A 25,166-nucleotide genomic window follows, 5' to 3' on the forward strand; every position below is an offset into this window, starting at 1 on the left:
CCCAATTTATTCAGCCTCTCATCACAGAACAATCCTCTCATTCCAGCAACCAATCTAGTGAACCTTTGCTGTACTGCCTCCAATGCATGTATATCCTGCTTTAGATATGGAGACCAAAACTGCACACAGTACCCCAGGTGTGGTCTCACCAAAGCTCTATACAATTGTAGCAAGACCTCCTTACTTTTGTACTCCAATTCCCTTGCAGTAAAGGCCAACGTGCCATTTGCCTTCCTAATTGCTTGCCATGCCCGCATGCTAAATTTCTGTGTTCCTTGTACGAGCACACCCAAGTCTCTCTGAACATCAACATTTAGAAGTCTCACGCCTTTTAAAAATATTCTGCTTTTCTGTTCTTACTACCAAAGTGAATAACCTCACTCTTCCCCACATTATACTCCATCTGCCATCTTATTGTCCACTCACTTAACCAGTCTATATCTCTTTGCAGCCTCTTTGTGTCCTCCTCATAGCTTATATTCCAGCCTAACTTTGTATTGTCAGCAAACTTAGTTACATTGCTCTCAGTCTCTTCCTCTAAATCATTACTATAGATTGTAAATAGCTGAGGCCCCAGCACTGATCCTTGTGGCACTCCATTAGTTACAGCCTGCCAACTTGAAAATGCCCTATTTACTCTTACTCCTACTTTTTTTTCCCATTCATTAACCAATCCTTCATCTGTGCTAATACATTTCCCCCAACTCCATTCACCCTTGTCTTGCATGTTAACCTTTTGTGTCGCATCTTATCAAATGCCTTTTGGAAATCCAAGTATATTGGTTCCCCTTTATCTGTACTCCTAGTTACAACCTCAAAAAACTCTAATAAATTGGTCAAACACGATTTCCCATTCATAAGACCATGTTAACTTTGTCAGATCATACAGTGATTTTCTAAGTGAGACTTCCCTAATAATGGATTGCAGCATTTTCCCAACAACTAAATCCAGGCTAACTGGCCTGTAGTTTCTTGTTTTCTCCCTCCTTCCTTTCTTGAATAACAGTGTTACATTTGCTAACTTCCACTCCACTGGGACCTTTCTAGAATCTAGGGAATTTTGGAAAATCAGAACCCGCCCATCCACTGCAGCTATCTCTTCTAGAACCCTTGGATGTAGGTCTTCAGGTCCTGGAGATTTGTTGGCTAACCTTATACTTCAACTCCACTTTCTTGCCCGCTCCTCATATTTCTTAATTCCCTGAGAGATCAAAAATCTATTGATCTCAGTCTTGAATATGCTCAATGATGGAGCATCCACAACCCTCTGGGGTTTTTCCAGTACTTTTTCTCTGCTGATATTAATTATCTTATGTTCCTCATTCTTATTAGCTCCTTGGTTTCCCTCTATTTCTGTGATTTGTGTCTTCTACTGTGAAGACAGACACAAAATATTGGTACGTCTCTGCCATTTCCTCATTGCCCATGATCATTTCTTCTGTGTCTGCGTCTAAGGGACCAATGTTTACTTTAGCTGCTCTCCTTTTTATATATTTGTAAAAGCTCTTACATCAATTTTATATTCCTGGCTAGTTTACTGTCATTATATTGTTCCCCTTTTTATCAACTTTTTGGTCGCTGTTTGCTGGTTTCTAAAACAGTCCCAATCCTCAGGCAAGCTACTGGCATGGACATCAGCCAATAGAAGTGCAAATCAGCACAGGTCTTTGCTGCTGGCCAATCGGAGGTCCAGCAACTCTGCAGTACCAGCAGTGCCACTGGAAGCAATGGCTACTGTTGATACAGCAAGAGGCCTGCAGGACTGAAGATGGAGGAGACCCCCGGGCACACGTAAGTGAAGTCGGAGTCACTTGGGCGAGGCAGGCAGGCCCCAGCAATGCGGTGGGTTTTTAAAAATTTATTCTTTCATGGGCGTCACTGGCTCGGCCAGTATTTATTGCCCATCCCTAATTTCCCATGAGAAGGTGATGGTGAACCGCTTTCTTAAACTGCTGCAGTCTTTGGGCTGTAGGCACACCCACAGAAGTGTGAGGTGATGGATTTTAGGAGGATTAACAGGGCAAAGGAATATACAATGGATGGTAGGACCCTAGGAAGTACAGAGGGTCAGAGGGACCTTGGTGTACTTGTCCATAGATTACTGAAGGCAGCAGCACAGGTAGATAAGATGGTTAGGAAGGCATATGGGATGCTTGCCTTTATTAGCCGAGGCATAGAATAATAAGAGCAGGGAAGTTATGATGGAGCTGTATAAAACGCTAGTTAGACCACAGCTGGAGTACTGTGTATTGTTCTGGGCACCACACTATAGGAAGGATGTGATTGCACTGGAGAGGGTGCAGAGGAGATTCATCAGGATGTTGCCTGGGCTGGAGCATTTCAGTTATGAAGAGAGACGGAAAAGGCGAGGGTTGTTTTTCTTAGAGCAGAGGAGGCTGAGAGGGACATGATTGAGGTATACAAAATTATGACGGGCATTGATAGGTTAGATAGGAAGAAACTTTTTCCCTTAGCAGTGGGGTCAATAACCAGGGGGCATAGATTTAAGGTAAAGAGCAGGAGGTTTAGTGGGGATTTGAGGAAAACATTTTCAATCAGAGGGTGGTTGGAATCGGGAACGCACTGCCTGAAGAGGTGGTTGAGGCAGGAACCCTCACAACATTATGAAGTAATTAGATGAGCAATTGAAATACCACAGCATACAAGGCTATGGGCCAAGTGCTGGAAAATGGGAATTAGAATAGTTAGGTGCTTGATGGCCGGCACAGACACGATGGGCCGAAGGGCCTGTTTTTGTGCTGTATAACTTTGTGACTCTATGACACAGTGCTGTTAGGAAGGGAGTTCCAGGATTTTGACCCAGCAACTGTGAAGGAATGGCGATATAGTTCCAAGTCAGGATGGTGTGTGGCTTGCAGGGGAACTGGGAGGTGGTGGTGCTCCCATGCATTTGCTGCTTTTGTCCATCTAGGTGGTAGAGGTTGCCAGTTTGGAAGTTGCTGTGACGGTGGTGTATGGTGTGCCAATCAAGTGGGCTGCTTTGTTATGGATGGTGTTGGATGTTGTTGGAGCTGCACCCATCCAGGCAAGTGGAGAGTATTCCAGCACACTGACTTGTGCATTGTAGATGGTGGACAGGCTTTGGGGAGTTCAGAGGTGAGTTACTTGCCGCACAATTCCCAGCCTCTGGAACATAGGAACATAGGAGCAGGAGTAGGCCATTCAGCCATCGAGCCTGCTCTGCCATTCAGTTAGATCATGGCTGATCACCTACATCAACACAACTTTCCTGCACTATCCCCCATCCCTTTGTAATTAGTATCCAGATAGCTATCGATTTCTGTCTTGCACATGCTCAATGATTGAGCTTCCATAGCCCTTTTGGGGTAGAGAATTCCAAATATTCACCACCCTCTGAGTGAAGAAATTTCTCCTCATCTCAGTATTAAATGGCCTACCCCTTATTCTGAGACTATGTCCCCTAAATTAACTGAATTTAAATTCCACCAATCTGTCATGATGGGATTTGAACCTGTGTCCCCAGGATATTAGCTTGAATTTCTGGATTACTAGTCCAGTAACAGTACCATCGAAATGTCAAGGGGAGATAGTTAGATTCGCTGTTTTTGGAGATGGTCATTGCCTGGCACTTGTGTGACGCGAATGTAACTTGCCACTTATCAGCCCAAGCCTGAATGTTGTCCAGGTCTTGCTGCATCTGGACACGGGCTGCTGCAGTATCTGAGGAGTCGCAAATGATACTGAACATCGTACGATCATCAGCGAACATCCCCACTCCTGACCTTATGATGGAGGGAAGGTCACTGATGCAGCAGCTGAAGATGGTTAGGCCTAGGATGGTGAGGGTTGGGGGAGGCGGAGCATTGCCGGGGTGGTGGGGGGAGAGGTGGCCATTAATTGGCCACTTAAAGGCCTCAATCGGCCTGGGGCAGGAAGGCCATCCTTGGCCTTTTCCGCCCTAGACAAAATGGCAGGGGGCCTGGACAACGTTACGCACACCACCTGTTGCTATTTTGTGTCCTCCACCCGCATCCCCCTCCCTCGCCTCCATTCCCATCTCCAAGGTCAGGATAAAATCCTGCCCGTATTTCAGCAGCAGTGCAGAGGAATTGCTATAGTACCTTTGATTCTCAGTCTCGATCAGAATTGACATTTACATTTATTTCTGTAACTTGGCTTTATCTGTCTTCCATCAATCCTCTTATGCATTGGTCTATGTCCTGTTTGACTCCTCTGTTTTCTGTGTACGCTGGTATAATCCGCTTTCTCTTTAGCTTCATGATTTTTCCGTAACAAAATAAATTTATGTGAGGATACCATTAGTGTTAACAACACATCCCATAATTCTATGCACATGTCATCATTGGGCAATTGAGTTGAAGATCAGCAATTGATTTTTAGTGTAATTAGCCTGGAGAGTTGAGACAGATATCAGAACTTGAGCTGGAGTAGAAACCTTTGTTGACCTTTTAAGACTTCACTGAAAGCAACAGAGTTGTCATGTCATTTAAAAGCAGTCTGCTATGTTATTGATTTCTAAGGAGGTCACAGCTCTAAGTTAATTAGGAAAATACACTTACTGCATGTTTCACTCCATACGTGGGAGCCACAGATAGTACTTATAACTTTGTACCTGAACTTGAGTCAGTCAGTACTTTTCCAAATCAAAATTCTCAAAGAACAGGCAACCATTGGAAATACCTAACTGTCCATCTTATTCAGCATCAGATAGCTTGGGAAAAAATTAACTGTGCGTCTTAGTGAGGGCATTGGTGCGCACACAGTTGACATCCACCAGAAGTATGCAGAGTAGGCAGCTCGTGACATCAATCTGTGTGCAACACTGATTTGATGCCAGTGATTCCACTTCTGAAGCTCAAAGCTTCAGCCAACATCCTCTCTGAACCTTGCAGAACTGAGCACGCATTAAGCAGCAGGAAAGATCAGCCCCCAACCAGCATTTTTTTTTATTCATTCATGGGACGTGGGCATCGCTAGCTAGACCAGCTTTTATCGCCCATCCCTAATTGCCCTTGAGAAGGTTGTGGTGAGCTGCCTTCTTGAACCACTGCAGTCCACGTGGGGTAGATACACCTACAGTGCTGTTTGGAAGGGATCATTAACTACTTGCAGGTTAGTTGCTGGTTGATGTATTCTGGCTGTTGCAATTTAACAAATGTTTGATGTTTTATACAGTTGTTAGTGTAGGTGTTTAAAATGCAGACGTCTACAGGGAATGATTTGACATGTGCTGAAGGACTTTTTCCTGATTTCAAGGCTTGTGCATGAACCAGTTGCTTCCAGTTAAGGGTGCAGTAGTCGGCACTCCCCTTGGAAAACAGCATGATTGGAAGATTGAGCAGAGGTCACACAGAGCAAAGCTGCTAGAAAAGGGAGGAGGAGGAGGGAGAAAAGGGGCTTTCAGCAGGAAGCAATATCCACTCAAAATGTTCAAGGAGCAATCCTCCTACCTGAACCTCAGCGAGGAACAATGTGTGAGACTTCTACAGCTCACTAAGGAGATTCTCACTGAAACCTGCCAACAGCTTCAGCCACAGATCCAAACTCAGAGCAGGGGAAGAGCTGCATTCCCAGTGGCTGTGAAGGTGACTGTGGTGATGACCTTTTATACATCTGGATTCTTCCAGTTTGGAGTCGGAAATTATTGTAGCATCCCGTATTTTGTCATCTACTGTGCATAGGGAGGTCAAAGTGAGCTAATGACATTTCATTCTCCCTTGCCAGAGACAAACAGGTGAAGCAAGATAGCAGCTTTGCTAGGATTGCAGGCATCCCCATGGTGCAGAGAGCCATTGACTGCACACATATCACTTTGCAGGCTCCGCATGTCAACTCCACCATATACTTGAACCAAAATGGATTCCAGTTCCTCAACATCCAGCAGTGAAGCATGCAGGTCAATGCCCAGTATCCTGGTGCGATACATTCATACTGCAGCAATCGGCTGTGTCATTTGCATTTGAGCCACCAACACAAACCAAAAGATGGCCACTGGGCGACAAAGGCTATCTGCTGATCACATGGCTCATGATCCGGTGCGCAACGCAGGCACATGTATGCAGCATGCATAAAATGAAAGTCATGCTGCCAGATGAAATATGATAGATCAGACTACTGGCTGGCAAAAAGCATGCTCCCGCTGCCTGGACTGCTCTGGAGGAGCCCTGCTGTACTTGACAGAGAAAGTGTCAAGATTCATGGTGGTTTGCTGCATGCTTGCATAATCTTGCCATTATGAGGGGTCAGCCATTGCCACCAGTTATATGGCGAGCAGATGAGGAGCAGGAGCATGAGAAAGAGGAAGAGGGAAGGTGGAAGCAACCTGGACAAGCCCTTTCTATAGTTCTTGGGTATCTGAAAAGTGAAAGCACAAGGGTAAGGTTGTGCTGAGGGGTGTGGGGAAAGAAGGAGGTGCATGCTTGCACCATCTGCAGCTTGTAGATCAGAAGAGATTGTAGGATGATGGAGAAGTGGGATGTCAGAAGGAGGAATAGATACGAAGACTCCCGTGCGAATGATTGTCTTGGGGCCCTTACATTTTACGAGGCAATGATATTAAATACGACTTACATCATCTGGTGCCAAACTCACACTTGTACAGCCATGAAAAGAGGTGTTTGCAATAGGTAATATAAAAATCGTAAACAAAATGATCAGAGATCAGCTATTACTGTTACTTAGGTGCTCTTTCATGAATTTGCTCAGGACCTCTGACTGGTTGAGGATCCTGTGCATTTGCATCTGTTACACAGTCCGAATGTCTTCCCTAGGAGTGTCAATTTACAGGTGCTCCTATCTGTGAACCTGTTGGTGTTCTAAGCCTTTTCAACCAGCAACATATTAAGGCAGTTGTCTTTATGAATAAGCTTGGCTTTCTTCAACAAAGCTACAGTAAATAACCATTTTTTAATGGTTGTGCATTAAATTCATGCCATAGATCTGCAGGGTACACCAATGGCCAGTTTTTTGTTGGAGATGCTTACATCCTGCACTAAAAATACGGTATAAATGGAACAAGTGGCCTGTGAGCTGTAGTTTATATAAATATAAATCAGTTTCTGATATCAGGAGATGTCTGAATTGTCAGTGGTGTGTCGGATTGCAAAATAAGGTCATTGAGATGGACAGATAACTCTAATATATACAACCAGAGTTGACAACAATGTATTACTTGTAAGGGAAATCTTAGCGTTTAAAAGCAAATCAGACCAAAGTGAATTTCCACAATATTTGAGTATTTTCACAGTTCCTTTTGTGAAAAGAAAACATTAAAATGAATTGTTTAGGATGGTTATCTGTGGTTACTCTGAAAACAATCACTAAGGTTTGTATACCATGGTGAATTTCCTGCTTTGAATGTGAATGTTCTTGATTGATAAAGAAAATTGCTATCATCAGAGGGAAGAGAAGGACCAGAGATAATAGAGGCAGAAGTCAGTGCAGCGATCAAAAAGATGAAGGCAAAAATAGAACCTGGAATTGACGAGATACCAACAGAATGCCTGAAAACCCTGAATAATGTTGACATTGAGATACTGACAGACCTCTGCAACAAAATTTACAGGAGTCATACCTGTGGATCTTATGCAGTCAGTGTTCATTAAGCTCCCAAAGAAACCAAAAGCCCTCAGGTGTTCAGAGCACTGGGCAATAAGCCCATGAGCCATGTGATGAAAATTATTTTAGTAATCATTTTGGAAAGAAATGACCAGTGCTTAAACTAGAAATTGACAGAAATGATGAAAGGATAATTCAGAATCTATATTGGAAGCAATCAGTGGTGATGAGACTTGATAGCGGCTTGTCAGACAGTTTCCCAATCAAAAGAGGAGTGCGTCAGCGATGTGTTATGTCCCCGAAACTGATCAACCTGTACACTGAAGCTATCTTTAGAGACATAGAACATCTACCAGGTTGCAACATTGGTGGGTTGAACGTCAACAACTTGAGATATGCAGATGACAGTGCACTGTTTGCCGAGTCAGAAGAGACACTACAGGAAATTGTAAACAAAGTGAATACAAGGAGTGTGGAACATGGATTAGGAATGAATGTGAAGAAAACCAAGACAATGGCGATAAGCAGAGACCTGACCCCACAAGTGAAAATTGAAGTAAATGGGCAAGTCCTGAAACAAGTGAAAAGGTTTGGTGGGAGATCTGACTGTGAGATCCGAAGGAGAATTGAGATAACCAAGACTGGCTTTGTCAGAACGAAGGACTTGTTAACATCAAAGAAACTGACCTGAATCTTAGGAAAAGAATGCTGAGGTGCTACATTTCATCATCTATGTTTTATACCTCAGAGACATGGACAACAAACAAAGAGACTATTGATAAGCTGAATGCATTCGAGATGTGGACATATTGGAAAATGTTCCGCATATCGTACACAGACAAAAAGATTAATGAGGACGTGTTGGAGATGGCTGGAGAAAAGAGGAAATTAGGGCATAATATCAAAGTGAGAAAAATGCAATATTTTGGTCACATCATTAGAGCAGAACGTAGACAGAGACAATGATTGGAAGGAAAGATCAATGGAAACGTAGGAGAGGGAAACAGAGAAGGAAATGGTGACAGATATAATGGACTGGATGCAGTTAACCTCTGCAGAATGTGTAAGGGCAGACAGAGTTGGAGATCCATGACAGTCAACCTTTTGGGAAGATGATGACACCAACAAACAAATTAACGATTGATAAATACTCTGTCAAAAGAGGCATACCTCTTGCCCATCATGACAAGTAAGAGTTCTGTTAATACGTCCTTCAGCCTAGCAAAGGGCAGAGGATAGAGCTTTTGAGGGGCTCTAACTGATGATGGGAAGAAGAAGAAGGACCGCACTAAAGTTAGAAACCACCAAATAAAGAAGATAGGCTGGGGTAATTGCACCCTAATGTGAAAATGTAGTCTGGAACGCTCAGTCTGAGTAAGTCCAGAATCTAAACTTATTTCACAATGTTTTTAATGTTGCAGAAACTGAGCTGAAAAGAATTCTTAACTAACCAAACAAGTGCCTCAATATTTAAAATACTAGTAACTCTCAGGAGTTTGCAGTGTCACAGTAGTCACTGTTGTAATATAGGAAATGCATCATCCAAATTTCATGCAGCAAAGTCCCAGAAATAACAATGTGACAATGATCAGATGATCTGTTGAGTAATAAATATTGGCCTGGAGACTGGGAGCAATCCCCTGCTCTTTGAAATCATGCCATGAGATTTTTTACGCAACCTAAGGGGGTGCACAAGACCTTGGTTTAACATCTCATATGAAGAATGACACCTTCAACAATGCAGCATTCCTGCAGTACTGCACTGAAGCGGCAGAGTGGATTTTGTGCTCAAGTCTCTGCAGTGATACTTGAACTTACAACTGTGTAAATCAGATGCACAATTGTTACCAACTGAGCCATGGCTGACACTGATTGAGGGAATGCTGTAACCAAAATCAGAACAGATTATTTGCTCATTATCTCATTGCTGTTTGTGTGAGCTTATGTGTGTAAATTGGCTGTCATGCCTCTATATGTTACCACAGTGACTCCACTTCAAAAGTATTTTATTGGCTGTCGAGTGCTTTGGGACATCCTGAACTAGTGAAAGATGCTATATAAATGCAAGTTTTTTTTTTTCTTTTTGCTTCACTATTTGTCGTGTGGAGGGGTTACGTTAGGGAATTAATCTGAAGTAGCAGGGAGATTATGAAACACTAAAGTTGGTGGCAGTGAATGGAGATAAGGTTATGGTAGCAAGTGGTGGTAAAGGTTGACTGACAGGAAATGTTGAAAATATTAAAATATCATCCTCCACTTGATTATATAAAGAATGACTCGCAAAAAAATTCAGTGTCACCTCGTGCTGTCTGTAATTCAACTGTTTTAGTTGTGGGGTAATTAGATGTGTGGCAAATAACTATAGCTGTGAACTCTGGAACAGCCCCCTATATAGCCCCTGTATTGTTGAGGATACTGCACATGAATTGAATGGCTGATCATTTCATGCTGGTCTACCAGAAAGGCTCCTTAGACTCCACAATGTTGACCCTGAGGCTACTAAATGGTGAAAGCATATATGATGCCTGCTATGCCTTTTGACATTATTGGCATACTTTGCAGTTCATGGTTGTAAATACTAAGCACTACTGAATGGAAATATATCTTGCCAATTTGATTCTAAGGTGGGGGAGCTTCTTCTGAGCTGCTTCTGTTCTGCTGACGTAACTTCACCAGAAGTGCGATATAAACCATATTTTCGCCACACTTCTAGTGAAGTGGCAGTGGTAGTGCAGGAGCACCTTTAAATAAATTCATCCCATGGATTTGTCACCTTTTGTGTAAGCACATTCTCCCTGAATTGCCTGTGTGAAATGTTTGAGACATTTTCACAAAAGAAATTTTTACAGTTGACTGATACACAATACTTAACTTGCCTGAAGTCATACCGTGCGGGAAAAGAGCACAAAGCAATCAAACAGGACTGTCATTGTAAATAGTATGTGCCCACTAGTGTTGTATACAAGAGATTACCTTGTATTGATTGAATGAACTGATCTGGATAACGTGCCTGGAATAAATTGGTACCACACCACTACCTGCCAGCCACCACCTCCGCCCCCCTCCCCATGGTGGAATATAAAATAAATAAATAAAATATAAATAAACTTTATTTAGAGTGAACTAACATGGTTTGGGAAGTTGAGTGGGGTTGTAACATACTAGAGTCTCTCCAAAGAAACAATTAGGGTAACAAACAAGAAGCTGGAAAAATCTTAAAGATAAAATAAATGGAGAAGCTAGTTTTGGTACGTTTGCTGCTTTCTAACATATGGAAATCAGGGTAGAACTAGAGTAAAGAAGCAAAATACTCATTTATACCATTGAAACATCTTCTTGTAATTTTTGACAAGGATATTTTTGACAATATAGGGGTGGCGCAGTGGTTAGCACCGCAGCCTCACAGCTCCAGCGACCCGGGTTCAGTTCTGGGTACTGCCTGTGCTGAGTTTGCAAGTTCTCCCTGTGACCGCGTGGGTTTTCGCTGGGTGCTCCGGTTTCCTCCCACAGCCAAAGACTTGCAGGTTGATAGGTAAATTGGCCATTGTAAATTGCCCCTAGTGTAGGTAGGGGGGTAGGAGAATGGTAGGGAATATGGGATTACTGTAGGGTTCGTATAAATGGGTCGTTGTTGGTCAGCACAGACTCGGTGGGCCGAAGGGCCTGTTTCAGTGCTGTATCTCTATGATGATGATGATATTCAAAATTCATTATACTTCACAGGAGAACCAGCTGAGCTATAAGTTTACAGGAGGGTGAAAATCAAGAGGTTGGCTGCTGTTTCCCCTCTGTATTAAAGAACACAAATTAAAAACATAGTAATATGCAGCTTTGAAATGTGCCATTCATGGCTGTAAGATTTGGTTAACGGACTGTTTTAGGAACAGGAGTAGGGCAGTCAGCCCCTCAAGCCTGTTCCTCCATTTAATTAGATCATGGCTGATGTGTATCCTAAGTCCATCTGCCCATCTTGCTCCATACCCCTTATTAGCATTGCCGAACAAAAGTCTATCAAAAGCAAACTACTCTGGATGCTGGAAATATTAAAATGAAAACAAAAAATGATGGAAATATTCTGCAGGTCACGCAGTAGTTGTAGAGGGAGAAACAGAGTTTAACTGGCAGAATTTTCATCCCAAGGCAGGGGCGTGTTTGGAGGTGGGCGTGCCAGCAATTTCTCACTACAGCCCCACCTACCAGGCAGCTGGCATGTTCCCACCTGCTTCTGGGAGTGCGGGCTACCCACCCGCCAGTGGCAGGTAGCCAATTAAGCTAATTAAAGTGCCAATTGTGAGCACTCTTCACACACTGTCTGGATATTCCAGACAGTGCACTGGCCTCTAATGTAGCTGGAGCCCACAGATGGAATGGTGGTGGCCTCCTGGTGGCACGTCGTGGGGGACAGAGACGCATCCATTGCCGCGATCTCAGGCCATCCTGTGGAGAGGTTCCTCTCCGCTATGATGGCCTGGCAGCTGTGACCACAATATATTTTATATTATTTCCAAGTCTTCAGAAGTCCCCACAGACAGCGACAGTGCCCACTTCTCCTGGTGGGGCTGCCGGCCACCCAGGGCCTTGGACACTGCCTTTGGCCCTCCTGGCAGTGGAGTCTGCCCCCTGACCTTTATTGGATGGGGCTCCCAGAGGCAGCCTCTTAATTGCCCACCTCCTCAAAATTCTCATCCAGAGTCTTGCCATGGCCACTTCTGGGCTCCTGCCCCAGAATTCAGCCCCGCGTCGGGATCGGGACCCTGGAGCTAATATTCAGTCCAATGTTTCCGGTTGATGACCTTTCTTCAAAACTGGAGAATGTTAGAGATGCAGCAGATCTTAAGCAAGTACAGACAGAGAGGTGAAGAGAACAAAGGGAGGAAAGAACAAAAGGGAAGGTGGGTGATGGAGTGAAAGATAGGATATATTAAATGACGAAGTTGATGATGGTGCAAGGCAAAATGAAATGGGACAAGCAAAAAAACAAAAGATGAGTCGAGGGAAAGTATAAATGGGAATAGCAGAATCATCACCATCAGATGCCATCAAAAAGATGGTGGCAGAGGTTATGGCATGAAATTGTTGAACACAATGTTCTGTCTGGCAGACTGTAAAGTCTCCAATCAAAAAATAAGGTGCTGTTCCCCGAGCTTATGTTGAATTTCATTGGAACAGTGTTGGAAGCTGAGGTCAGAGTGGGGGTGAGGTGAACAATTTAAACGACAGGTGACCGGAAGGTTGCCTTCATGCTTGCAGTCTGAACAGAGGTGTTCTGCAAAGCCGTCATCCAATTTGTGCTTGATATCCTCAGTGTAGAGGAAACCGCATCGTGAGCAGCGACTACAGTATATTAAATTGAACAAAGTAAAAATAAATTGCTGTTTCACCTCGAAGGAGTGTTTGGGACCCTGGACAGTGGGAAGGGAGGAAGTAAAAGGCAGGTTTTGCATCTCTTGTGCTTGCATGGGAAGGTAGTAAAATGCAAACGGGGATCCCCTCGCCTTTCCAGCCTGTTGTTGGGATCCCAGCCGCCTTCATAAAATTCAGCGCCACGTCTTTTCATTTTTGTTAACAGTTTCTTATATGGAACCTTGTTGAATGCCTTCTGGAAGTCTGTATAAATAACATCCATAGATACTTTCTTATCTACCAAATTAGTTACCTCCTCAAAAAACTCAGCCAATGTCATTAGACTTCCCCTTTACAAATCCATGCTGGTTCTCTCTGATCAGCTCACATTTGTCCAAATGCTCAGTCACTCTGTCCCTAATAACAGAATAACAGCTTTTAGTAACTGGCACACAACTGACAGATTAATTTCCTAGTTTTAAATAGTGAAGAGACATTGGCAGTGTTAATTATGCTTTCTCCTATTAAATCTGGAAACTTATCTATTTCAAATATTTCTATAAATGTTTTTCTGTGTTTCTGTGGAATTTATTCTTCAGTCGGGTAAACATCTACATCTTTTTTCAAAACTAAAGATTTCCTTCTTAAAGTAACCTGGCCCTGACAATCAATGCACCTCTGTACAAATACAAAGCCCTTCAGATTACAAAAGGACTCCTGATATTTTTCCAAGAAATACAATTTGTTCTGTACAAGAATATATTGCTTTTTGGACAAAGCAGCACAGAGGAGAAAAAACATATCATCTAATGTTTCATTCAGGAATTACAATAACCAAAGTTTAAAGTCACACCATCTTGCATTATTGGGTGAAAGGCACAGATCTACACTAATCACTGATGTAAATGGTTTATTTTCCACCATTATTTGTTGGGTAGTCTGGTGTTTGATGTACATGGAAAACCATTAGCGTGTTTTAGAGTCTTCTAACCAATCTGCCAATAAATCCACATAGGCAGATTTTGTCCCTGCAGGGATAAACCCCATTTACCAAATGTAAAGGACTCAGTTACCTGTTCACAAAGCCAAGGCATAGGAACTGCCAAGTATGCACAGGGAGCAGGAATGGAATTTAATGAATCGCACAGACTAAGAGTAGAGAATACTGGTAAATTTCCTGCTGAATGTCCTTTCAAATTACACATTGATAGGTTGGTATAGGCCTGGAGCTTGAGCATTGGTCAGAGGAAGCCCTACTGTTGTATTCCTTCAGAGTTCTGAAACATGATGGGCATTAGTCGCGGCACAGTGGCGCAGTGGTTAGCACCGCAGCCTCACAGCTCCAGCGACCTGGGTTCAATTCCGGGTGCTGCCTGTGTGGAGTTTGCAAGTTCTCCCTGTGTCTGCGTGGGTTTCCTCCGGGTGCTCCGGTTTCCTCCCACATGTCAAAGACTTGCAGGTTGATAGGTTAATTGGCCATTATAAATTGCTCCTAGTATAGGTAGGTGGTAGGGAAATATAGGGACAGGTGGGGATGTGGTAGGAATATGGGATTAGTGTAGGATTAGTAAAACTGGGTGGTTGATGGTCGGCACAGACTCGGTGGGCCGAAGGGCCTGTTTCAGTGCTGTATCTCTAAACTAAACTAAACAACACTAAACTAGATGCCATAAGCTTATTCTGTTTTTTAAGAAAGAGAAGAAAGTCCAAAGGGCTTCTTAGCACAGTCTTGCAGGACGATGTCCCAGTGGAAGTTGTCATGTACTATAGCTCCCAGGTACTAATTCCTTTTGGCCTCCTTGTCTCGAGAGACAATGGGTAAGCGCCTAGAGGTGGTCAGTGGCTTGTGGAGCAGCACCTGGAATGGCTATAAAGGCCAATTCTAGAGGGACAGACTCTTCTACAGGCGCTGCAGGTGGAGTTGGTTCTCGGGGCTGTTTCACAGTTGGCTCTCTCCTTGCACTGCTGTCTCTTTTCCTGCCAACTGCTAAGTCTCTTCGACTTGCCTCTCTTCAGCCCCACCTTTATGGTTGTCCGCCAGCTCTGGCGATCGCTGGCAACTGGCTCCCACGACTTGTCAATGTCGCAAGACTTCATGTCGCGTTTGCAAACGTCTTTAAAACAGAGACATGGACGGCCACTGGGTCTGATACCAGTGACGAGCTGGCTGTACATTATGTCCTTGGGAATCCTGTCATCTTCCATGCGGCTCACATGGCCAAGCCATCTCAAGCGCCACTGGCTTAGTAGGGCGTACACGCTTGGGATGTTGGCTGCCTCGTGGACTTCTGCTTTGGAGATATGGTCCTGCCACCTGATGCCAAGGATTCTCTGGAGACAGCGAAGATGAAATGCGTTGAGACGTCACTTTTGGCTGACATACATTGTCCAGGCCTTGCTGCCATAGAGCAAGGTATTGAGGACACAGGCTTGAAACACTTGGACTTTTCTGTTCCGTGTTAGTGTGCCATTTTCCCACACCCTCTCGGCCAGTCTGGACATAGCAGCACACGACTTTCCCATGCGCTTGTTGATTTCTGCATCAAGAGACAGGTTGCTGGTGATGATTGAGTCCAGGTAGGTGAACTCTTGAACCACTTCCAGAGTGTGGTCGCTGATATTGATGGATGGGGCATTTCTGACGTCCTGTCCCATGATGTTCGTTTTCTTAAAACTAATAAAATTAATAAGCAATAATTGGAGCAGGCAGTTATTATTTCTTACTGATACATGGTGGCTATTTATTGTTTCTATATTAATTAATACATTTGGAGCCCCATCCTGAAATATGAGAAGTCACAATACCATCCGCATCTCCATATTTAATTAATTAACCTACTATTCAGCAAGGTGAGTTTAGTACAGTAAGTCCACCAACTAGAAAATATCTGTGAAGTGGAGCAGAAATGCCCCTTGATGCCATTGAACATATTAACCACGACATTGACTAGGATGGATGATAATTAACAAGTTGCCTCACTCCTCTTTTGAAATGGTTCATTTCCTGTGCAAAGATCTTGAAGCTGAGGTTTTAGATGAACTTTATGCCCTGCTATTTAAATTATGAACAGTAAATTGACTGATGTGTGGTTTCTCAGACACCCCCCGCCCCCCCAACTGTGATATGACTGGGTATTTTGAGGACTGCTCATATGTTCAGTTTTCTTTACAACAATCCTGATGAAGTTTTGTTCTGGACCAGTGGTGGTAAACCTTTTTGAGCTGAATTGTCATTAAACTGACAAAACAGCCAGATTGTTGTAAGGTTTCTGATGCTAAATTTCTATTGTTTTCTATTGGCGCTCTCATCCCATTCCAGGTTTTGTGTCATTATGCTCCAGGTCATATCTCTCACTGTGTAGTTTCTCCATATATATCCATCTGTCTGTCTCTCTCAACAAGCATTGTGGCTCCTTATTCTGGATTCTGTAATTCCAGGCTTGAGATTTTATCTATAACTGATTCACATGCTTGCTCTCCATTCTTCATTCTTATGGTTTTCTGTCCTCCTGAGCTGGCTTTGTCAACCGGTGCACGATGGAACAATTCAAAATGTGAGGTTCAAATTACTGTGTTCAGATGCAGCTTGATGTTATGGCATGGAAGTATTCCCAGTTGCCGCTGAATGCTGTGAGCAGACTTTTCTTAACCTTTTTTCTTCTCAGTGCTTTTCTTGAATGTTTTTGGTGGTTGAAGGATAGGTGAATAAAGGAATTTGGGACCAGGGTGGGCACATGGGTTTAGGACTATTTGTCTGGAGGATAAACGCCAACACAGACTGATTAGGCTGAACAGCTTGTTTCCATGTGGTAATTTCTATAATTGAGGTTTTCGTTTCTCTTTGGTGAAGAAATACAGTTGGTTCATTAATTGTTCAATGAGAGTTGCATTATTTATATGATTTAAAATCAGGATTTATGGTTTTGATGGATATTGGATCTAGTTTCATTAAATCTTCTGTCTTGTAGGTTTTATCTATACAGGGGAAGTTGTACATCGTATGTTAACAGCTACCCAGTACATCGCACCACTGATGGCTAATTTCGACCCAAGTGTGTCTAGGAATTCGACTGTCAGATACTTTGACAATGGTAAGTATTAGCTTTATTGAAACATCTTGCAGGACAGTTTTGAGCACAAAAAAGGCCAATTCATATTTTGCTTCCCTAGAAATCCCCTGTGTACGCTAAATATGGGTAAAGAGCAGGGTCCTTTGATTTATGTAAATTTTCTTACTCAGATGCTGAGGTGCATTCTTTTACCCAGGGAGACCTCTTGGGGTTAGATTGGATAAATAATTGAACAGACAATGGTAACTATCTAAAATGGTAGTTCTGAACACTTGCTAAGCTGGTAACAATTCACTGGGCTGAAATCTGCAAATTGTTGCTAATGTTGACTTTTTTTTATTCATTCAGGGATGTGGGTGTCGCTGGCTAGGCCAGCATTTATTGCCCATCCCTAATTGCCCTTGAGAAGGTGGTGGTGAGCTGCCTTGTTGTCACTAATGTTGTCACTTCTCAGCCCAAATCTGGATGTTGTCCAGTTCTTGCTGTAGGCTGAATTCATTATGAGAGGAGTTGTGAATTAACACTGTAGCCTTATCTGCATACAGCCAACTCCTAACTTTATGACAGAGGAATGAATCCCTTTGGCAAATATGGCTGCACTAATGACAGTGCCCTAAGGAAATTCTGTAGTGATATTCTTGGACGTTCTTATTCAATCAGCTAAGCCAATCAGAATGAAAAGCATTAGCAGTAAGAGTACTGAACAGTAAACATTAGGCCTCCTCCTGAAGTCCCCAGCATCACAGATGCCAGACTTCAGCCAATTCGATTCACTCCGTGACAACATTAGTGCTAGCTAATAACTATCTCTTCAAAGAAATAGTCCAACCATCTCTCCTTCACCTTCAATGGCACCACCATTGCGAAACAGTAACATTGTGGTTAAATTACTGGACTAGTAAGTAATCCAGAGGCCTGGACTGATGTACATGAGACATGAGTTCAAATCCTACCAATGGCAGCTGGGGAATTTTAATTCAGTTAATTAAATCTGGCATTAAAAAGCTAGTGGCAGAAATGAAGACCGTGAAGCTATCGGATTGATGGAAAAACTCACCTGGCTCACTCATGTTGATCAGAGAAGGAAATTGGCTGTCCTTACCTTGTCTGGCATATATGTGACTACAGACACACAGAAACATAGAAAATAGGAGCAGGAGTAGGCCATTCGGCCTTCGAGCCTGCTCCACCATTCATTATGATCATGGATGATCATCCAACTCAGTAGCCTGTTCCCACTTTCGCCCCATACCCTTTGATCCCTTTAGACCCAAGAGCTATATCTAACTCCTTCTTGAAAACATGCAATGTTTTGGCCTCAACTGCTTTCTGTGGTACTGAATTCCACAGGCTCACCACTCTCTGGGTGAAGAAATTTCTCCTCATCTCAGTCCTGAAAGGTTTACCCCGTATCCTTGGACTATGACACACAGCAATGTAATTGATTTCTAACTGCCCTCTGAAATAATCTAACAAGCCACATAGCCATTAACCTAGAAGGTTTTGGTTAACCTGCAGAATCCAGTACCAGGTGGCTCAGTCAATGCTAAAGACCAGAGATTCAGAGCAAGCAGCGAGAGAGGAGAGGATTACAAAGTGCGGCAAAAGCTCAGACACTCAGAGAAACAGCAGGAGAGGAGTGGATTTAAAAAGTGCGCCAAAATTTTGGGGATCCGGAGAGAAGCAGCAGGAGGGGAGAGGAGATTCAGACGAGATGCAGCGGGTGGGGAGAGGAGATATGGACAGAAGCAGCAGGAGAGGAGATTCGGAGAGAAGCAGCCGGAGAGGTGAGGATTTAAAAAGTGCACCAGTAGTTTGGAGATACGGACAGAAGCAGCGGGAGAGGAGAGGAGATTCGGAGAGAAGCAGCGGGAGGGGAGAGGAGATACGGAGAGAAGCAGCGGGAGAGGAGAGGAGATTCGGAGAGAAGCAGCGGGAGGGCAGAGGAGATACGGAGAGAAGCAGCGGGAGGGGAGAGGAGATATGGAGAGAAGCAGCGGGAGAGGAGATATGGAGAGAAGCAGCAGGAGAGGAGATTCGGAGAGAAGCAGCGGGAGAGGTGAGGATTTAAAAAGTGCACCAGTAGTTTGGGGATCCGGAGAGAAGTAACGGGTGGGGAGAGGAGATATGGCCAGAAGCAGCGGGAGAGGAGAGGAGATTCGGAGAGAAGCAGCGGAAGAGGTGAGGATTTAAAAAGTGCACCAGAAGTTTGGGGATCCGGAGAGAAGCAGCGGGAGGAGGGAGGAGGTATGGAGAGAAGCAGCGGGAGGGGAGAGGAGATACAGAGAGAAGCAGCGGGAGGGGAGAGGAGATACAGAGAGAAGCAGCGGGAGGGGAGAGGAGATACGGAGAGAAGCAGCGGGAGAGGAGAGGAGATTTGGAGAGAAGCAGCGAGAGAGGTGAGGATTTAAAAAGCTCACCAGAAGTTTGGAGATTCAGAGAGAAGCGGCGGGAGAGGAGAGGAAATCCGGAGAGAAGCAGCGGGAGGGGAGAGGAGATATGGAGATAAGCAGTGGGAGGGGAGAGGAGATATGGAGAGAAGCAGCAGGAGGGGAGAGGAGATACGGAGAGAAGCAGCGGGAGAGGAGAGGAGATATGGAGAGAAGCAGCGGGAGGGGAGAGGAGATATGGAGATAAGCAGTGGGAGGGGAGAGGAGATATGGAGAGAAGCAGCGGGAGGGGAGAGGAGATACGGAGAGAAGCAGCGGGAGGGGAGAGGAGATATGGAGAAAAGCAGCGGGAGGGGAGAGGAGATACGGAGAAAAGCAGCGGGAGGGGAGAGGAGATACGGAGAGAAGCAGCGGGAGGGGAGAGGAGATACGGAGAGAAGAAGCGGGAAAGGAGAGGAGATACGGAGAGAAGCAGCGGGAAGGGGGGAGGAGATACGGAGAGAAGAAGCGGGAGAGGAGAGGAGATTCGGAGAGAAGCAGCGGGAGAGGAGAGGAGATATGGAGAGAGAAGCAGCAGGAGAGGAGATTCGGAGATAAGCAGCAGGAGGGGAGAGGAGATACGGAGAGAAGCAGTGGGAGAGGAGAGGAGATTCGGAGAGGAGAGGAGATATGGAGAGAAGCAGCGGGAGGGGAGAGGAGATACGGAGAGAAGCAGCGGGAGGGGAGAGGAGATACGGAGAGAAGCAGCGGGAGGGGAGAGGAGATACGGAAAGAAGCAGTGGGAGGGGAGAGGAGATACGGAGAGAAGCAGCGGGAGGGGAGAGGAGATACGGAGAGAAGCAGCGGGAGGGGAGAGGAGATACGGAGAGAAGCAGCGGGAGGGGAGAGGAGATACGGAGAGAAGCAGCGGGAGGGGAGAGGAGATACGGAGAGAAGAAGCGGGAGAGGAGAGGAGATACGGAGAGAAGCAGCGGGAAGGGGGGAGGAGATTCGGAGAGAAGAAGCGGGAGAGGAGATATGGAGAGAGAAGCAGCAGGAGAGGAGATTCGGAGATAAGCAGCAGGAGGGGAGAGGAGATACGGAGAGAAGCAGCGGGAGAGGAGAGGAGAGTCGGAGAGAAGCAGCAGGAGAGGAGAGGAGATATGGAGAGAAGCAGCAGGAGGGGAGAGGAGGTATGGAGAGAAGCAGCGGGAGGGGAGAGGAGATACGGAGAGAAGCAGCGGGAGGGGAGAAGTGATACGGAGAGAAGCAGCGGGAGAGGAGATACGGAGAGAAGAAGCGGGAGAGGAGATACGGAGAGAAGAAGCGGGAGAGGAGATACGGAGAGAAGAAGCGGGAGAGGAGATACGGAGAGAAGAAGCGGGAGAGGAGATATGGAGAGAAGAAGCGGGAGAGGAGATATGGAGAGAAGAAGCGGGAGAGGAGATACGGAGAGAAGAAGCGGGAGAGGAGATACGGAGAGAAGAAGTGGGAGAGGAGATACGGAGAGAAGAAGTGGGAGAGGAGATACGGAGAGAAGAAGTGGGAGAGGAGATACGGAGAGAAGAAGTGGGAGAGGAGATACGGAGAGAAGAAGTGGGAGAGGAGATACGGAGAGAAGAAGTGGGAGAGGAGATACGGAGAGATGAAGCGGGAGAGGAGAGGTGATACGGAGAGAAGCAGCAGGAGAGGTGATACGGAGAGAAGCAGCAGGAGAGGAGATACGGAGAGAAGAAGCGGGAGAGGAGATACGGAGAGAAGAAGCGGGGGAGGAGAGGAGATATGGAGAGAAGCAGCAGGAGAGGTGATTCGGAGATGAGCAGCAGGAGGGGAGAGGAGATACGGAGAGAAGAAGCGGGAGAGGAGAGGAGATACGGAGAGAAGCAGCGGGAAGGGGGGAGGAGATACGGAGAGAAGAAGCGGGAGAGGAGAGGAGATTCGGAGAGAAGCAGCGGGAGAGGAGAGGAGATATGGAGAGAGAAGCAGCAGGAGAGGAGATTCGGAGATAAGCAGCAGGAGGGGAGAGGAGATACGGAGAGAAGCAGCGGGAGAGGAGAGGAGAGTCGGAGAGGAGATTCGGAGAGGAGAGGAGATATGGAGAGAAGCAGCGGGAGGGGAGAGGAGATACGGAGAGAAGCAGCGGGAGGGGAGAGGAGATACGGAGAGAAGCAGCGGGAGGGGAGAGGAGATACGGAGAGAAGCAGCGGGAGGGGAGAGGAGATACGGAGAGAAGCAGCGGGAGGGGAGAGGAGATACGGAGAGAAGCAGCGGGAGGGGAGAGGAGATACGGAGAGAAGAAGCGGGAGAGGAGAGGAGATACGGAGAGAAGCAGCGGGAAGGGGGGAGGAGATTCGGAGAGAAGAAGCGGGAGAGGAGATATGGAGAGAGAAGCAGCAGGAGAGGAGATTCGGAGATAAGCAGCAGGAGGGGAGAGGAGATACGGAGAGAAGCAGCGGGAGAGGAGAGGAGAGTCGGAGAGAAGCAGCAGGAGAGGAGAGGAGATATGGAGAGAAGCAGCAGGAGGGGAGAGGAGGTATGGAGAGAAGCAGCGGGAGGGGAGAGGAGATACGGAGAGAAGCAGCGGGAGAGGAGAAGTGATACGGAGAGAAGCAGCGGGAGAGGAGATACGGAGAGAAGAAGCGGGAGAGGAGATATGGAGAGAAGAAGCGGGAGAGGAGATATGGAGAGAAGAAGCGGGAGAGGAGATACGGAGAGAAGAAGCGGGAGAGGAGATACGGAGAGAAGAAGCGGGAGAGGAGATACGGAGAGAAGAAGCGGGAGAGGAGATACGGAGAGAAGAAGCGGGAGAGGAGATACGGAGAGAAGAAGCGGGAGAGGAGATACGGAGAGAAGAAGTGGGAGAGGAGATACGGAGAGAAGAAGTGGGAGAGGAGATACGGAGAGAAGAAGTGGGAGAGGAGATACGGAGAGAAGAAGTGGGAGAGGAGATACGGAGAGATGAAGCGGGAGAGGAGAGGTGATACGGAGAGAAGCAGCGGGAGAGGAGATACGGAGAGAAGAAGCGGGAGAGGAGATACGGAGAGAAGAAGCGGGGGAGGAGAGGAGATATGGAGAGAAGCAGCAGGAGAGGTGATTCGGAGATGAGCAGCAGGAGGGGAGAGGAGATACGGAGAGAAGCAGCGGGGGAGGAGAGGAGATATGGGGAGAAGCAGGAGGGGAGAGGAGATTCGGAGATAAGCAGCAGGAGGGGAGAGGAGATACGGAGAGAAGCAGTGGGAGAGGAGAGGAGATACGGAGAGAAGCAGCGGGGGAGGAGAGGAGATATGGAGAGAAGCAGCAAAAGAGGAGATTCGGAGATAAGCAGCAGGAGGGGAGAGGAGATACGGAGAGAAGCAACGGGGGAGGAGAGGAGATATGGAGAGAAGCAGCAGGAGAGGAGATTCGGAGATAAGCAGATGGAGGGGAGAGGAGATAGGGAGAGAAGCAGCGGGAGGGGAGAGGAGATTCTGTGCTGTATAACTCTGACGCTATGATTCTGTAAGGGAAGAGGAGGTTCGGAGGCAAATTGAAAAGTGACATCAGAATAACGGTCACAATCAACATAGAGAACAAGAAAACACATGCCTGACGTGGTAAGTATACCGGTAAGCTTTTAATTCAATCTAAATTAATCAAATATAAAATAAGACTTGATTGATTCATCAGTATAAAAACTAAAAACTAAAATGGATTTTATAATTTACCATATAGAGAGTGAGAGCGAAACCAGCAGAGATGGTGCTACTTCAAATTAGGAGCTGGGAAGTTAAAAATATTCAGTTGGAGTAGTGTAACAGTAAATGTTGCAGTAAGAGTATAAGCACAGAGCAGGACTAGAGGTATTAATTACAATTGATAGTTTAAATAGGGTACTAAATAAATTGTATAAAAAGGGATTGAAGGGTTTTTCTTTAGATCATGGATGGGCAGCTGAGACCTGTTGCTTGCAGTTCCTGCACCATGTGGGAACCTCAGGATCCTTCATGTATCTTGGGTGACCACATGTGTAGGAATTGTCTCCAGCTGCTTCAGGTTGAGCTGAGAATTGCTGAGCTTGAGGGGCTGCTGGAGTCACTGCGGAGCGTCAGGCAGCAGGAGAGTTTCCTGGATCGTATATTCCAGGAGCTGGTCACCCCACAGGCAGTGAGAACTCAGGATAATAGATGGGTAATCATCCGGAAGAGTAGGAAGAGGCAAGAAGTACAGGAGTCTTCGGGGGGTGTACCACTCTCAAACCGGTACTCAGCGTTGGAGACTGCTGAGAGGGATGACACCTTAAGGGAGTGTAGTCCAAACCATGACACCAAAGGAGGGAGCAGCAAAGTGCAGAAATGCAGTTGTTAGAGGCGATTCCATAGTCAAGGGGACACTTGGGCATTTCTGTAACCGTTATTGTGACTCCTGCATGGTGTGTTGCCTCCATGGTGCCATGGTGAAGGACATCACGGAGAGAGTACAAGATATTGTGCTGGGGGAAGGGAGTGAGCCAGAAGTTGTGGTGCATGTTGGCACCAACAGTATAACAAGGGCATGTATTGAGGTTCGACAGTTAGATTTTCAGAAGCTAGGGAGACAGTGAAAGAGTAGGACCTTGAGGGTAGTAATCTCTGGATTACTCACAGTGCCATATGCCAGTGAGAGTAGAGGATCAATGCGTGGCTTGAGGCCTGGTGCAGGAGGGAGGCCTTCAGATTCTTGGGCCATTGACCAGTTCTGGGCAGGAGGCACCTATTCAAAAAGGCCAGGTTGCACCTTAACAGGACTGGGACCAATGTCCTCGTGGGAAAGTTCACTAGTATGGTTGGGGAGGGTTTAAACTAAATTGTCAGGGGGATGGAAACCAACACATTGAAGTAGAAAAGAGGAATAAGGTGAAAGTGGTGGACAGTACTCCCAAGGTGCACAGAATACTGGGGGAGATAGATCGCGCTGGAGCAGGGAATAATAAGTTATTAAGTGGGGGCAGAGTAAAGGAGGAAGTAATAAAGTTTAAATCAGGGTTACTGTGCATGTATGTGAATGCATGGAGTTTAGTTAATAAGATTGGTGAGTTACAGGCACAGATTGACATGTGATATGATGTTGTGGTTATAACACAGACCTGGCTCAAAAATGGAAAGGACTGGTGTCAAATATTCCTGGATACAAGGTGTTCAGAAAAGATGGGAAAGGAAGAAAAGGAGGAGGGGTGGCAGTATTGAATAAGGAGAGCATTACAGTGCTGGAGAGGGAGGATATCCCAGAGGGGTCAAGGGCAGAATCAATTTGTCTAGAGCTAAGGAACAAAAAAGGTGCAGTTACATTGCCCAGTATAGTCCATAGGCACCAACTAGTGGATAGGATGTAGAGGAACAAATTTTCAAGAAAATTACAGAGAGATGCAAGAATTATGGAATAGTTATAACGGGGGACTTTATCCAAATTTCAACTGGGATGGTAGTAGTGTAAAGGGTGGAGAGCAACAAGAGTTCCTAAAGTGTGTTCAGGAAAATTTTCTGCTGCAGTATATTTCCAGTCCAACAAGTGGGGAGACAGTGCTGGACCTGGTTCTTGAAAATGAGGTGGGCCAGGTGGATCAAATATCAGTAGGAGAACCTTTAGGGGACAGTGATAATTGTATCATAGGTTTGGGTTGACACAAAACTAGGTGGGAATGTAAGTTGTGAGGAGGATGCAAGGAGGCTTTAAGGGGATTTGGACAGGCTAATTGAATGGACAAGAACATGGCAGATGGAATATAATGTGAATAAGTGTGAAGTGATCCATTTTGGTAGAAAAAATAGAAGGGCAGAGTATTTCTTAAATGGTGAGAAGTTGGGAAGTG

The 25,166-nt window shown here is 45.6% G+C and overlaps 1 protein-coding gene across 1 annotated transcript in view; it reads left to right on the forward strand.

Annotated features, from left to right (window-relative positions):
* LOC137348185 (plexin domain-containing protein 2-like) overlaps positions 1-25,166 on the forward strand; it is a 455,424-nt gene that overhangs the window by 264,290 nt on the left and 165,968 nt on the right. The window contains exon 5 of the mRNA XM_068013514.1: positions 16,872-16,994. Coding sequence (XP_067869615.1) covers positions 16,872-16,994 — 123 coding nt within the window. The remainder of the gene's footprint in view (positions 1-16,871; positions 16,995-25,166) is intronic.

This window comes from Heterodontus francisci, chromosome 2 (assembly GCF_036365525.1).
Source record: "Heterodontus francisci isolate sHetFra1 chromosome 2, sHetFra1.hap1, whole genome shotgun sequence".
Classification (NCBI taxonomy): domain Eukaryota; kingdom Metazoa; phylum Chordata; class Chondrichthyes; order Heterodontiformes; family Heterodontidae; genus Heterodontus; species Heterodontus francisci.